The 15,530-nt window shown below is 40.7% G+C and overlaps 1 protein-coding gene across 7 annotated transcripts in view; it reads right to left on the reverse strand.

Moving 5' to 3' along the window:
- The window catches only part of MYCBP2 (MYC binding protein 2), a 354,939-nt gene that overhangs the window by 75,913 nt on the left and 263,496 nt on the right, over positions 1 to 15,530 (reverse strand). For 5 of the 7 annotated variants that reach the window (XM_074989094.1, XM_074989085.1, XM_074989060.1 and 2 more), the window contains 2 exons: positions 12,726 to 12,851; positions 7,099 to 7,260 (listed from right to left, as the gene is read on the reverse strand). In XM_074989094.1, the coding sequence (XP_074845195.1) occupies positions 7,099 to 7,260; positions 12,726 to 12,851 (288 nt within the window). The remainder of the gene's footprint in view (positions 1 to 7,098; positions 7,261 to 12,725; positions 12,852 to 15,530) is intronic. The other 2 variants (XM_074989075.1, XM_074989068.1) reach the window with 1 other exon arrangement.

Consider the following 15,530-nt stretch of genomic DNA (forward strand, 5'->3'; position numbering starts at 1 on the left):
CTAAAGAAAATACTGACTCCATGTCCATTAGATGATTCCTGGGCCAACATAGTTTTTATGGGGTGTTTAACTTCATTAGACTGGCCATACTGGGTCAGACCACAGGTCCATCTAGCTCAGTATCCTGTCTGCCAACAGTCACCAATGCCAGATTCCCGAGAGGGAGTGAACAGAATAGGTAATCATCAAGAGAACCCCCTTCTGTCATCCATTTCCAACCTCTGACAGAGGCTAGCTGCACCACACCTAACCACCCTGGGTTAATAGCAATTGATGGACATAACCTCCATGAATTTATCAAATTCTTTTTCCCGAACCCTGTAAGTTCTGGTCTTCACAACATCCTCTGGCAAGAAGTTCCACAGGCCTACCATGTGCTGCATGAAGAAAAACTTCCTTTTGTTTGTTTTAAAACTGCTAACCATTAATTCCATTTGCTGACCCCTAGTTATGACGTTATGGGAGTATGTAAATAATGTTTCCTTATTCACCTTCCCCAAGTCAGTAATGATTTTATGGACTGCTAACATACCCACCTTTAGTCTCCTCTTCTTCTAAAATGAAAAATTGCAGTCTTTTTAATCTCTCCATCTGGCATCACTTACAAACCCCTAATAATTTTTGTAATTTCGTAATTTCTGAACCTTTTCCAAAGCCTATATGTCTTTTTTGAGATGATGTGACCACATTTGCATGTAGTATTCAAGATGTGGGTACACCACGGATTTTGCAGAGGCAATAAGATATTCTGTCTTATTCTCTACCCCTTTTGAATGATTACTAACATTTTGTTTGCTTTTTTGACTTCTGCCACTTATTGACTAGATGTTTTCTGAAAACTGTCCACAATGATGCCAAGATATCTTTCTTGAGTAGTTATAGCTAAATCAATCCCCATCAGTTTGTATGTATAATTGGGATTATTGACTTCCAATGTGCATTACTTTACGTTTATCAACATTAAATGTAATTTGCCATTTTACTGCCCAATCACTTAGTTTGTGAGATCTTTCTGAAGCTCTTCAGTCTGCTTTGCTCTTAACTATCTTGAACAGCTTAGCATCATCTGCAAATTTTGCCATCTCACTGTTTACCCCTTTCTCCAGAACATTTATAAATAGGTTGAGTAGGGTTGGTACCAGTACAGACCCTTGGATGACACCATCGGTTACCATTCTCCATTCTGAAAATTCACCATTTATTCCTATTCTTTGTTTTCTGTCTTTTAATCAGTTTTCAGCCCAAGAGAGGACCTTCCCTCTTATCCCATGACAACTTACTTAAGAGCCTATGGTGAGGGACATTGTCAAAGGCTTTGTGGAAATCTAAGGAGGCTATGTCCACTGGATCCCTCTTGTCTGGTTATTGAACCACTCAGAGAACTCTAGTAGATTAGTAGGGCATGACTTCCCTTTCAAAAAATCATGTTGACACTTCCCCAACAAATTGTGTTCACCTCTGTGTCTGACAATTTTATTCTTTCCTACACTTTCAATTTGAATTTGGCTGGTACTGATGGTAAACTTACTGGTCTGTAATTACCAAGATCACCTTTAGTGCCCTTTTTAAATATTGGCATCATATTAGCTATCTTCCAGCTATTAGGTACAGAAGCTGATTTAAAGGATAGGTTACAAAACACAGTTTGCAGTTAGTCTTTTAATTCTTATGGCCTGTGAATTTCAAGCTATTGTCCTGTGTTCTCAGTGAAAGTGACAATAATAAGTATGAATAATGGTGGACAGAGGGGGGGAAAAAAGTAGAAGACAGCTTATTAGAAAACTGCAGAGCTGAAGTCGTAAAGAGAATTTGAAGGGTTAGGAAAGAGGACAATCCCCCCACGGAAATTAAGAAGCTTGTCTGACATGAAAACGGGATTCCTTTTTTGTCACATAGAGGCAAATACATATAGCTCAAGTTGGTGAATGGTGTAGAATTCATAGAAAAAGACAGAACTTGCTGCTTCCTCTCAACAGAGCACTCATGACATAAGGCGAATCGGAAGCTATAACCCATGCAAGAAGAGTAAGACATCTGAAGTATAGTCACAGAAACATGGCGGGGCGTAATCATTTGGAAAGGCACTAGTATTTATTTCAACCACCTATATTCAGAGACACCTGAAATACTACATTATTTGATCTTTGACAGGAAAAGGTCAATGGGTTATTTGTAAATGGAATGTGAGAAATGGATTAAAAAACAAACCACCTCCTCCTCAGAGGCTTTTTTTTAAATGTTTATATTTTCTTTGAACAGAGGGGGGAAAAAGAGGGATAGTAGAAATGAAAATGAAAGATTATGAGCTAGCTGTTCATGACAAAAGATGCTAAACAAAAAAGCTATTTCTTCAGGAAAACAAAGTCCAAAAGAAAAGGAAGCTTTCCAAAAAGTGGTTTTAGGTAACACAGTTTATACAGATCAGGGGTCAGCAACCTTTCTGAGGCAGAGTGCTGAAATTTGACATTTTGACCTCTATGTATGATCTGAGTGCCGGTGATACTTTTTAAAGTCACTAATAGTCCCACTTACAACAGCTTCATTAGTAAATTCAGATATAGAGCTTTATCATTTAGGTGGTGGTAGGTAGCAATAGCTGGTCTTCTGTTAATCCACAGGCAGCCTGGCTTTGAGCAAGCTCCAGGCTACATGGGGGTGGAGGGTCGGGGATGAGCTCCTGAGCTCATGAAAATGGGCTCATGTTCCACTCTTGGCACCCATGCCAGGGTTTGCTGACCCCTTATACAGACAGACAATTTTAAGATGATGCTGCTGCAAGTCCTCCAAATGACACAGTGGCAGTCCAATGAATTCAATAGGGCTCTATGCTGCTGACCTGCAGGATTCAGACAATAGTAATTACCCATATTTCAAAATAATGTGAATTTTATTCACCATATATAGGGACAAGCAGACTTAAGATGTGTCTCATAAGACAGAAGGAAAGCTCACTTCTGTTAAAAATATTTTCAAAATGACAAAACTTTTATTCAATTACAGAACAGCCATTTTTATAGTTAAATTCCCCCGATATTGGATGGCTCATAGGACGTCTAAGTGGCTTAGTGTCTTACTGCCCAGGTTACTGCTTTGTCTCTGGCAAAATCAAAAAAAATACTGTTCTTGAAGACTTTCTCATGAGGCTTTGCGAAATGAACTGAAGATGTTGGTGTAGTTCGTGCTGTACAGGTATATATCTTACAGACTACTATCACAATTCACGTTCGTGATGTATTCTCAGTGATGACACCAATGAATGCAGAGACAGAGACTTAACTGACTGAATTGGGATCTACAAGAAAGTAATCAGGCACCTATGAAGGTGTGAGTGTGGAAGACGGATTGTATTACTGCTACTCATGCTATACTTGTTCTTTGAATAAAGAGCAATACTTCTCCAAGGTATCAAATCTGCTCTCCATAATGACCTCTAACTTGAGAAAACACTCAGTAGTTTCTTCTCCAGCCCATCAGCATTTAGGTTAATATTTGTTAACTTTTTGGAGGCAATGGTCACGAGCATGCCAGAAGCTGTCTAAACTAGAAAGAGACGCTCTTTTAAATGAACATTTCTAATTAATGAATTAAATTGTCCCAAATCCATGTTTCAGGTGCGTCAATGAAAAATTCTGACAAATCATAGAAGAGTAGGACTGGAAGGGACCTCGAGAGGCCATCGAGTCCAGCCCGCTGTCCTCATGGCAGGACCAAGCACTTTCTAGACCATCCCTGAAAGCCATCTATCTAACCTCTTCTTAAATATCTCCAGTGATGAAGATTCTACCACCTCCCTTGGCAATTCGTGACAGCGTTTCATCACCCTGACAGTTAGGAACTTTTTCCTAATGTCCAACCTGAACCTCCCCTGCTGCAATTTAAGACCATTGCCTCTTGTTCTAACCTCAGAGGCAAGGAAGAACAAGTTCCCTCCCTCTGCCTTATGACACCCTTTTAGATACCTAAAAACTGCTATCTTGTCCCCCCTCAATCTTCTCTTTTCCAAACTAAACAAGCCCAATTCTTTCAGCCTTTCTTCATAGGTCATGTTCTCTAGACCTTTGATCATTCTCGTTGCTCTCCTCTGGACCCTCTCCAATTTGTCCACATCCTTCCTGAACTGTGGTGCCCAGAACTGGACACAATACTCCAGCTGAGGCCTAACCAGCGCAGAGTAGAGTGGGAGAATGACTTCTCGTGTCTTGTTCACAACACACCTGTTAATGCATCCTAGAATCATGTTTGCCTTTTTCGCAACAGCATCACACTGTTGACTCATATTTAGCTTGTGGTCCACTATAACCCCTAGATCCCTTTCCGCTGTACTCATTCCTAGGCAGTCCTTTCCCATTCTGTAGGTGTGACACTGATTGTTCCTTCCTAAGTGGAGCACTTTGCATTTGTCCTTATTAAACTTCATCCTGTTTACCTCAGCCCATTTCTCCAGTTTATCCAGATCCTTTTGAATTATGACCCTATCCTCCAAAGAAGTTGCAACCCCTCCCATTTGGTATCATCTGCAAACTTAATAAGTGTACTTTCTATGTCAATATCTAAATCGTTAATGAAGATGTTGAACAGAACCGGTCCTAAAACAGACCCCTGTGGAACCCCACTAGTTATACTTTTCCAGCAGGATTGAAAACCATTAATAACTACTCTCTGGGTACGGTTATCCAGCCAGTTGTTCACCCACCTTATAGTAGCCCCATCTAAGTTGTATTTGAGTAGTTTATTGATAAGTATGTTATGTGAGACCATGTCAAATGCTTTACTGAAGTCTAGGTATATCACATTCACCGCTTCTCCCTTATCCACAAGGCTCGTTACTCTATCAAAGAAAGCTATTAGATTGGTTTGACATGATCTGTTTTTAACAAAACCATGCTGGCTGTTCCCTATCACCTTACCACCTTCCAAATGCTTGCAGATGATTTCTTTAATGACCTGCTCCATTATCTTTCCTGGCACAGAAGTTAAGCTGACTGGCCTGTAGTTTCCCGGGTTATTCTTGTTCCCCTTTTTATAAATGGGTACTATATTTGCCCTTTTCCAGTCTTCTGGAATCTCTCCCATCTCCCACGCTTTTCCAAAAATGATTGCTAAAGGCTCAGATACCTCTTCTATCAGCTCCTTGAGGATTCTAGAATGCAATTCATCAGGCCCTGGTGATTTGCAGATATCTAATTTTTCTAAGTAAATTTTAATTTGTTCGTTTCTTATTTCAACTTCTAAACCTACCCCTTTTTCACTAGCATTCTCTATGTCAGGCATTCATTCAGATTTCGAATGTGAAGACCGAAACAAAGAAATTATTAAACATCTCTGCCATTTCCAATTTCCCTGTTACTGTTCCTCCCTTGTCACTGACCAATGGCCCTACCCTCTCCTTGGTCTCCCTCTTTTTACCAATGTATTTGCAAAAAGCCTTCTTGTTTCCCTTTATGCTTGTAGCTAGCTTGAGCTCATTTTGTGCCTTAGCCTTTCCAATCTTGCTCCTGTATGCTCGTGTTGTTTGCCTATATTCGTCCTTTGTAATTTGTCCTAGTTTCCGTTTCTTATACGATTCCTTTTTTATTTTGAGATCATGCAAGATCTCCTGGTTAAGCCAAGGCAGTCTTTTGCCTTGTTTTCTATCTTTCCTACGCAGCGGGATAGCTTGCTTTTGGGCCCTTAATAACGTCCCTTTCAAAAGCTGCCAACTCTCCTCAGCTGAGCTTCCCATGGGACCTTACCTACCAGCTGTCTGAGTTTACCAAAATCTGCCTTCCTGAAATCCATTCTCTCTATTGTACTGTTTTCCCTTCTACCCTTCCTTAGAATTGTGAACTCTATGATTTCATGATCACTTTCACCCAAGCATCCTTCCACTTTCAAATTCTCAATAATTTCCTCCTTATTTGTTAAAATTAAATCTAGAACAGCTTTCTCCCCGGTAGCTTTTTCAACCTTTTGGAATAAAAAGTTGTCTGCAATGCAATCCAAGAATTTATTGGACAGTCTGTCCCCTGATGTATTAGTTTCCCAACATATACCTGGATAGTTGAAGTCCCCCATCACCACCAAATTCTGGGCCATGGATGATTTTGTCAGCTGTTTAAAGAAAGCCTCATCCACCTCTTCCACCTGGCTAGGGGGCCTGTAGTAGACTCCTAGTAGGACCTCATCCTTGTTTTTTACTCCTCTGAGTCTAACCCAGAGACTTTCAACCCGTCCATCTCCTACGTCCATCTCCACCTCTGTCCAAGTGTGTACATTTTTAATATACAAGGCAACACCTCCTCCCTTCTTTCCCTGTCTGTCCTTCCTAAGCAGGCTGTACCCTTCAATACCAACATTCCAATCATGAGTATTATCCCACCAAGTTTCTGTCATGCCAACGATATCATAGTTGTATTCATTTATTAGTACTTCCAATTCTTCTTGTTTATTTCCCATACTTCTTGCATTTGTATATAGGCATCTCAGACATTGATTTGGTCTTGCCTCCCAGTTTTGCCCTGGCCCTCTTTTTAATCTCCCAGGGTAGCCCATACTCCCTCCCATTTCAAGCTCATCTCCCAGGTACCCATGCTCTCCACTTACCTGCAAGCTTTGCTCCCCTGCCCCCGTCGAACCTAGTTTAAAGCCCTCCTCACTAGGTTAGCCTATGTATGTAGGGGCTAAGAAACATTTTTAAATGGAAAACTGAAATGTTTATGGCCTATATTAAACATTTCTTCAAATATTGCAGGAACTTCTGTATTTTGCATTGTACGCAATATTAGCCATAATTATAATCCCACTGCAAAACACTGTCTTAGAAACACACTTTTAGAAATATACTGCCTATGCTGCAGAACATATACACAAATACATGCAGTAATTTTAATACTGAAAAAAATATCAGAAGTATGTTTTGCTGGGAGCATTAACTCATGTTTCTGAAAAAAACTAACAAAGACAAAAAACAAACAAAAAGTATAAACCACCAACTCAGAAGAACAAAAGCAGACAGATGCATTGATAGGTGATTAGTAACTGGCAAGCAACTAAGACTGTTATAGCAATGGCAACGCTTCAGAAATGATATGAGGAGGCAGGTAAGGTGGACAGACTTACTCTGAAGCTGTGGCTGTGGCTGCTGGAAGGAAAGGGGCTGTCCGAACACAAATGGACTGTGGACTAGGGAAGAGGGAGGTTTTGCAGCTTGATCAAAGATGGAAGGAGCTGGGAGATTAGGCCGTGACTGAATGGAATTCAGTATGGCACTCAGTTGGTCACCTGCAGTGAGCAAAACAGTCAAAACTACAACCTGTTATATTTCATCCTCCAAAGAGGCAGAATAAATGGCACTGAATGAAGTTTAGATGAAGAGAATTGATAAAGACTGTACTTATCTCTGGCATCATAGTTAAATTTGATTCCAAAACTCAAGACACTTCAACACAATTGGAGAAAAATCCCTTAGAACCACAAAACCAATTTGGCTAAAATGTAGAAACCTCACCCTATGAATAAGTAAGGCAAATACTGAAGAATATTTAAGAAGCATGGCTACTTTACTCTTGCTGTTTTTAAACATTCCAAAGGGCATCTCAAATTAACCTTGCTTTGCTAAAAACCAAACCAAAACAAAAGAAGCCAAACATAAAAAATAAACCACCATTCACAAAAATGCACACAAGTGCAAATCAACTCAGATGAGTATACCCAGATGAGAGGCTTAAGATAATAAAAGGGTTAAAATAAAATATAATTAAGCTTTGGCAGGCAAATGTCACAGGTTTAGGAAAGTACTTGCCTACTTTTGCACGTATCTTAAAAGAACACTGAACAGATATTTTTCAGAGTTAAAAAAGTCTGCCATTATTTACATTTTTTTTTTTAAACTGAGATTTCTTTCCTTAACATAACTCTAAAAATATATGTTGTCTTGGCCATTGGAGAGTACCTCAGTAGAGTTGTGGTTATTGTATTTATTCACGTTGTTTTTAAGAAAGAGGATTTGTTTGGAAAAAGTAAAAGAAATGATTAGCTGGCTGTTACAAACATATAATAAGAAAACAGGTAAGTTAATTCATAAAGATAAAATCTTAAGATGCTACCAGGAATAATTTTGGCTCCTATCATCTACTATCCACGGTAGGGTACTGGAGCCCTCTTGAGGTTCCTTCCAGTTCTAGTATTCTGTGATTCTATACCTTAAGAGTGTTCTTTCACTTAAATATACACCCTGACTTCCTGTATCCCTTTGGACAGTACCACAGAAGCATTAATGGAAAAATAATTTTAACATACAGGAAGCAATATACTTTTTGACTGAGTCTTCACGAGCAAGTTCTTTTGAAATATTTCTCAAAAGAAGGGGGCTCTTTCAAAATATGCAATGGCGTGTCTACATACCAAAAGTGTTCTTTTGAAATGAAATCAAAAGAATGAAGTGATCGAAAGCGTTCTTCCACTCCTGTTTCAGGAAGAGCACCTTCTTTTCAAAGCTTCTTTAGAGAGAAAACATCTTTAGATGTTCCACAGTCCCTTTATTTCGAAAGGGCTCATTGCACCTGATTTTTCGATCCCTGGCCCATTCTTTCAAAAGAGCGGGAGCTGTGTGGGCACTCTCTTTTGAGAGACCAAATCTCTCTTGATCCTCTTTTTTGTGTGCGGATGCACTCTGTCAAAAGAAGTCCCTTCAGAAGGAATTCTTTCAAAAGATCGCTGTAGTGTAGACGTAGCCTCCGTGTACACTACTCTTTAAAGATATCTTAAATAAATTCAATAGTTTTATAAAAGCAGAAACAAAATTAAAGGATCTGATGATTCCTACGATATCCAAGCATCCCAAAATTAAATATTTTCCTTGTTTCTCTTGTACTAATATATTATATATATTATTATATTATATTATTATATATGTATACACACACATACTTTAAACTAACTATAATTACTATGACAGAGGAGCTGGAACTGAAGCACCTACATGTAAACAATCACTCACAGGTAGTAGTAATCTTCTGCAACTACTGACCCCATCTCACCATATACTAAAGACAGCTGGCATGTCAAGTGCCACACTCACAAAATCAAAATGCCCATCTTCAGAACAATGAATCCTATAGGTCAAGAGTTGCATTATACCTTTTTCTGCATATATAAATAGCGGTGAAAGAAAGGTAGGTCAACTAGTAACTTGTTTTTAAAAATAAAACTGCTCCCTCCTTTGGGAAAAATAATATTTAACAACATGCATATTTTTTGAATTCAAAAATAACTCTAGAAATAAGATCCATTGGCTTTGACACATATTTGCTTCAACAGCCAAATCTGTTATGTTCTTAATTGACAGTTGGGGATATTACACAGCAATTCTTTGAGTTATTTGTGTTTTTCTGATAGCTGATATATCAAGTACTTTGCTATAACCAATCTCGCAAACTGGCCTCACTGTCACCCTGTATGCAAACAATTTTGTAGAAACAATGAGCACTCCTGTGGCACCTCACAGATTAACAAACTTTTTGGAGTATAAACTTTCATGGGCAAAGATCTACTGCATGGATCTGATGAAGCGGGTCTTTGCCCACAAAAGCTTATACGCCAAAAAAATCTGTTAGTCTCCAAGGTGCCACAGGACTTCTTGTTTTTGTGGATACACACTAACAAGGCTACCCCTGTGAACTTTGTGGAAGCCATTCTTTTTTCTCAGCCCATTTTTATATTTCCTCTCTTTTAAAATGTCTAGGGTAACATGTTATAAGCAGTCTGAGAAACAAATTGGGTAAATTAAACAAATCTATTAATGTATTCACCTTTTTGTCTTGGAATATCTAAAACTGACTGATCTGTCCCACCTATTTTGCTGAAGAGCAAACAAAGCAAACATGTCTCTTTGGGCAATCTAGATTGCAGGACATGAAATTTTTGTCATCTGTAAATTTATTTTTTCCAGTTACTATATAACCCCAATCTGTCACTGATATGTTTTTTACCCAGAAGAAACAAATGTGCATTTTTTCAAGTGTGTGACACCGTGCTTGGGATGTAAGGCTCATCCATTCCATTTATTTGCAGAAGGATACTGTTCCAATTGTTTGAAAGAAAGGTTACTCATCTCTAACTGGCATTTTGAATAGCTTACCAGTACAGAACTAAATTCTGGGTGCATTCAGACAATTGTGGGATCACACAAACTGATCAAGACATGATGGGGTCCAGTCTGAGATTATATAAAAAAGGCCTGGCTCTCATACACTTGAACTTTTCCACTCCTCAGAATTCAATACAAACTCTACAGAACTGCAGACACACGGTTGAAGAAATGGTCTGTTCCAGTAAGATTACTGAAGAACTGCAGTTAATGAGAGTAACTGTTCTTCTTCTTCAAGTATAGTAATTAGAGGTTCTCCACTACTGAGAAATGCACAATCAGTAGAAGATAGATAAGGAGGTAAATGAAAACACCTATCTAAATAATAATTACAGAACTGCTCACCAAAACTGTACTAAACAAAAAGACTAAAGCTGTACAAAAGGTTTGGGAGCCAGTGACAGAACAAAGAGCTGGAATATTCAAATGATGTGCCACTGAAACTACCCAGGATCTAGTCAAATGAGCCATTACACAGTCACATATACCTGTGATCTTAACAAGTGTCGCTTCAGAATTTTATTCATTGTGACAAACATTGGGAGGAAACTTCCCTTCATCTTATCACAGAAAATCTTACAGAACATAAGAACTGTGTAATCTTAATACTGCCCTACAAACTGAGCACCCTCTTGCATTTCCTGGTGCTTCTAGGACTGAGTTACCATTTTGAAATGAGGATGGTTAGGCTTGGGAGAGAGTACTTAACACAGTGATCTTAGAGGGAAATTACTCCTTTGGGGGCTACTTAATAGAGAAATTATCACAAAAAATACCTAATAGCAGAGGCAAATAAAATCACTTCTTATAAACTATAAAAAAGAAGCAAAAGCTATTGCTGCCAACGAACACAACTTCTAGAGGGAAATGACGTGGGCCAAGCATAAATCTTTATTGATCAAAATACATGAAAGTCCTCTTATCTTCATCTTCAAAAAGAGATCTACTAGGCAAGGACTGAGTTATGATAAAGAAGAGACAAACTTCATTTAACATTAAAATTCAGTAAAATTGAGTAAAACGTGTATTTCAATGTAAACATACTTTTATGCAAGATTATATGAAGATTGAAAAACAGTTGATTCAGAAAGTTTAGATAAAGTCCTCTCCTGTATTCCCTTTAAAAATAAAATATTCTAATTATTAAAAGCTTCTTGAAGACCAAACCAAAATTACCCTAATCTTGGAGCGTGCTCACAGCTCCAGTTAGCATTAAAAGGAAGTTTCACACACCCCAAACCCTAAAGTCCCCACTTTTTGGACTCAAGCCTTATTTGTAAACATTTTTGGCCTGTTGCAATCCACTGAATAGACTGAGAGGTGAAGACTCTGTATCCTGGGTGAGCAACGATATTTGTGTCCCCCAGCAGACAGGGGCATGCATGTATGGGTCACCCCAGATGTTTTGGTTGGGTGACCAGGTGAGGTGAGCCAGGGATAGAGGTGAAGCTCCCTCCTGAGTTCCACCTAAGGGGCTGGCTTTAGCCACTCCACTCCACATGGATCTGGCTTGAGGGATCTGGCATCAACAGCCTGAGTCACTGCTATGGCTTTGTGTCCAGAGCACCTGCCCTGGTTATGGCCCTGTCCTGAGGTGGTTTTGGTCAAATTCTGCCCAGCACATGCACACACCACAGTAGTGGCTCCTGAGTTGTGGGACTAGCAGGGCTTGGCTCTCCGCTCTGGGATCTGCAACACCATGCTCCCCTGAGAAGATCACATTTGTGAGAGTGGAGTTGTGACCTGGCTCATAGGGTTGCAGTGCCACTCACTAAAATTTGGCCTCCCTGGACTCCCACCATCATGATGGCTGGGCCAAACCTGAATGGAGCTGGTATTCTAAAGGCTGCAGTGCCTGGAAGAGGGAGGCAAGTCCAGGCAATCCTGTGGAAATGGAGTCACAGGAGCTGCCTCACAACCCTTTGAAATAGTCTAGCAATCTGACTTTAGGCCCTGACCCCATGGATTGAAAAAACCTGATCAAGACCATAGACACAGAAGATTAGAACAGCAAAGCTGCATGTTTCCGTGATATTCCTCCAGAACACAACACACTGCAAAAGAACCTCCCAAATATAAAAGCACTTTCTAAAAACAGCTTATTTACAGCAGATAGTTGGAATCCTCATGGTTTTTTTGAAAGAATTTTTCAAACTAATGATTTCAGAACCTAATTTGCACAATACTGGATTTTATAACTCTTTCTGGTGCCATGAAAAAAAACCTAATTCTTGTATTACAGTTCCATGGCTAACATGAGAGAAATTGCTGTATTAACTTATTGATGACACCACTCAAGAGTGCAATTAAAGGGACCAATGTAAAATTCCTATAGGTCTGAAAGAATCTTTACTTTCCATCTCTGTAAAACAGAAATTTATACAAGTTACATTAACAACTGCTTAACACACAGTGGAAAAAGCCATTGCAATTTGCAATAACTTGATTCATCAAATGGTTGGTGTTTTTGTGGGGGCACATCTATTGGTGCCTCAAATGTCTACTGCTATCCACTCAAGTCATAGACAAGTAGCAAAAATACACAGACAAAAATTTGACAACATTGTATTCTGTAAAATCTTTTTAGCCATAACTTTACCTTTGTTATTTGCAAGGCCATAGTCAAATCCTTGTCCATTGGTACAAGAAGATCCCTTATTGAAAGCTTGTATTGAAAAAGGGCTTGGTGGAGGAGTTTGAGCATTCTGATCTAGTAGAACTTGCTCTGTAAAACAAGCCATCACTTCACAGTTAATATTTCTTTTATCACTGATTTGCAATGGAAAGATGAGTTAACAAAATGAAAGAATGATATCTTTTAATGTTATTTTTCTGCTAGAGCAGAAACAGCTACACAACATAACTATAAAATCAGTCAAGTCACACGCGGCTCATGTGTATGTTATTGCAAATGGACACCGCACTTAAGCTGCATGTTCAGAAACACAACGAAATCTACTTGCTTATTATGCTTTATTTAATATTTTACCAAGCTAATGGATCACTTTCTTCAACAACCCAATTCCAAATCTGATCCCCATTCTGGAGGGTCAATAATGATTAAAATATTATTTGAGTTAAAACACACTAAATTCAAATTCATTGGTTTGCAAATATGTCTACACTCTATGTGGCAGCAATTTTCCATGCTCATATATCTACAAGCTACCTGACCCATAGCATGAACATCCAGAAACAAATAACTAATATTACTACAAATAAGAACCCAAAATGCATGCAGTGTTGATACGTGCCATTATGCATATTAGTGTACAGAAAGACATCTATTTTCTGCAATAACTGTATTTTGAAAACACCTGACTTTTACTGATGAAGGGAGGAGGATCAAATTAGTTCTCATTATCTACATAAAAAATTCCCCTCATCCATTTTCACTGTCTTACCCATCATTTAAGGGATCACACTCATTTTAAATTGTAGGTGTCCGGAATTACAATATTTTAAAAGTTAAAATGTTAATGCAGCAGATTTAATCACTAAATTATTAAAACAGATGGGAAATTAGTTTCCTGTTGCTTTGGTTGGTATTCTCTGGCTGTTAACACACCTAACAGTGCTACATTTTAACAACAGTTAAAATGGTCAATTTAAATTAAAAGTGTTAACTATAGTCGGTGATTTTCATCATTTAAAATTTCCAGTATACTGAACTGAGCAAAATTAAGAGGACAAAAACACAAAGTTTTGTAGACATGTATGGCAACCATGCACAATGCAAGACATTAACACTAAAAAATAAAAAGTAGTAACAAGATCAAAAGCACATACATACTTCTAAATATTTTTTTAAAAGAAAAATATCAGACAAATGAAAAATATGCATTTGTCAGGAGACAATATACTGCAATTTTAAAAACAAATAGAGATGAAATGTTAAAACATAAAAAAAGCATCCTTTGGAGACAAAAAGAAAGTTGAAAGAAAGAAGTTTTTCCTACCTGTCAATTGACCTTCTTTGAATTCTTCTAAATCAGCCTGGTTCTGTAGAATTTGGTTCCTCCCCATTTCCACTCCCCAATAAAACAAAATAAAACCCCAAACCCGGGAACCCTGGCAGTTCCCTCAGGCAATTTCTTCAGTTTTATTTAGATTCACAGAGTTTAAGTCAGAAGGGATCACCATAATCACTTAAGCCGTGTCTACACGTGCATGCTACTTCGAAGTAGCGGCACTAACTTCAAAATAGCGCCCGTCACGGCTACACGTGTTGGGTGTTATTTCGATGTTAACATCAACATTAGGCGGCGAGACGTCGAAGCCGCTAACCCCATGAGGGGATAGGAATAGCGCCCTACTTCGACGTTCAATGTTGAAATAGGGCACGTGTAGTCATTGCGCGTCCCGCAACATCGAAATTGCGGGGTCCTCCATGGTGGCCATCAGCTGAGGGGTTGAGAGACGCTCTCTCCAGCCCCTCAGCTCAATGGTGGCCGCGTGGAGCGGCCCCTTAAAGGTCCCCTCCCTCTCCTGTGCAGGAAGCTGAGAGAACGTGCAGGCGGCAGCCCAGACATGCGGCCAGCCTGCACATCTCTGAGCCACCACTGTCTGCCACCCCAGCTGCGATGGCCGCCCGGCAGCCCCCCCAGCGGACCCCCCCCAAGGGAAGCCAGGGCAGCCAGGGCGGCAAGCGGCAGCGGGGCCCCTCCTGGACGGAGGCCAAGCTTCAGGATCTGCTGGGGCTCTGGAGCGAGGAGGAGGTGCTCCAGGTAATGGGGAGCAAGAGGCGGAACGCGGATGCGTTTGCTCGGCTGGCCGAGGGCCTGGCTGCCCGGGGTCACCCTGCCCACACTCTGGACCATGTCCAGAGTAAAGTCAAAGAGCTGCGGCAGGGTTATGCCCGGGCCCGGGATGCGGCCGGCCGATCTGGGGCCGCCCCCAGCACTTGACTCTTTTACAGGGAGCTCAGGGACATCCTGGGCCCCCGGCACACCTCCTCCCCTCCGGCCACTCTTGATACCTCAGCTGAGGAGCCCCAGCAGGCCCCGGAGCCGGAGTCTGCCCCGGAGGTAAGCTCCGCACCCCGGGGGGGCCCCCCCTGGAGCCCACCCCCAGGGCACCGGAGCAGAAGGAGGAGGGGGACTCCTCCTCCACTGACACCGGGCTCCAGATCCTCTTGCCACCCCAGAGCAGCAGCCGGGCGTCCGCCCCCCGGGTGTTCCCCGACCGTGGGAGTGGACCTACAGGTATGTATCCCCCTGGTGTACACCCCCGGGGTTGAGGGGCGGGGGTAATAGATATGTGGCCAGGGCCCTCCACATGCCCAGATGGCCATGGCCCCAAGGACAGCAGTGCATCAGCCCCTGCCCCCCCGCAGCACGACAGTGCCATGCCCCATCCCCGGGTCTGGGGGGAGCGGAACCTCTAGGGTCCCCCGGGAGAAGGG

The sequence above is a fragment of the Carettochelys insculpta genome, chromosome 1 (genome assembly GCF_033958435.1).
Source record: "Carettochelys insculpta isolate YL-2023 chromosome 1, ASM3395843v1, whole genome shotgun sequence".
NCBI classification, from domain to species: Eukaryota; Metazoa; Chordata; order Testudines; family Carettochelyidae; genus Carettochelys; species Carettochelys insculpta.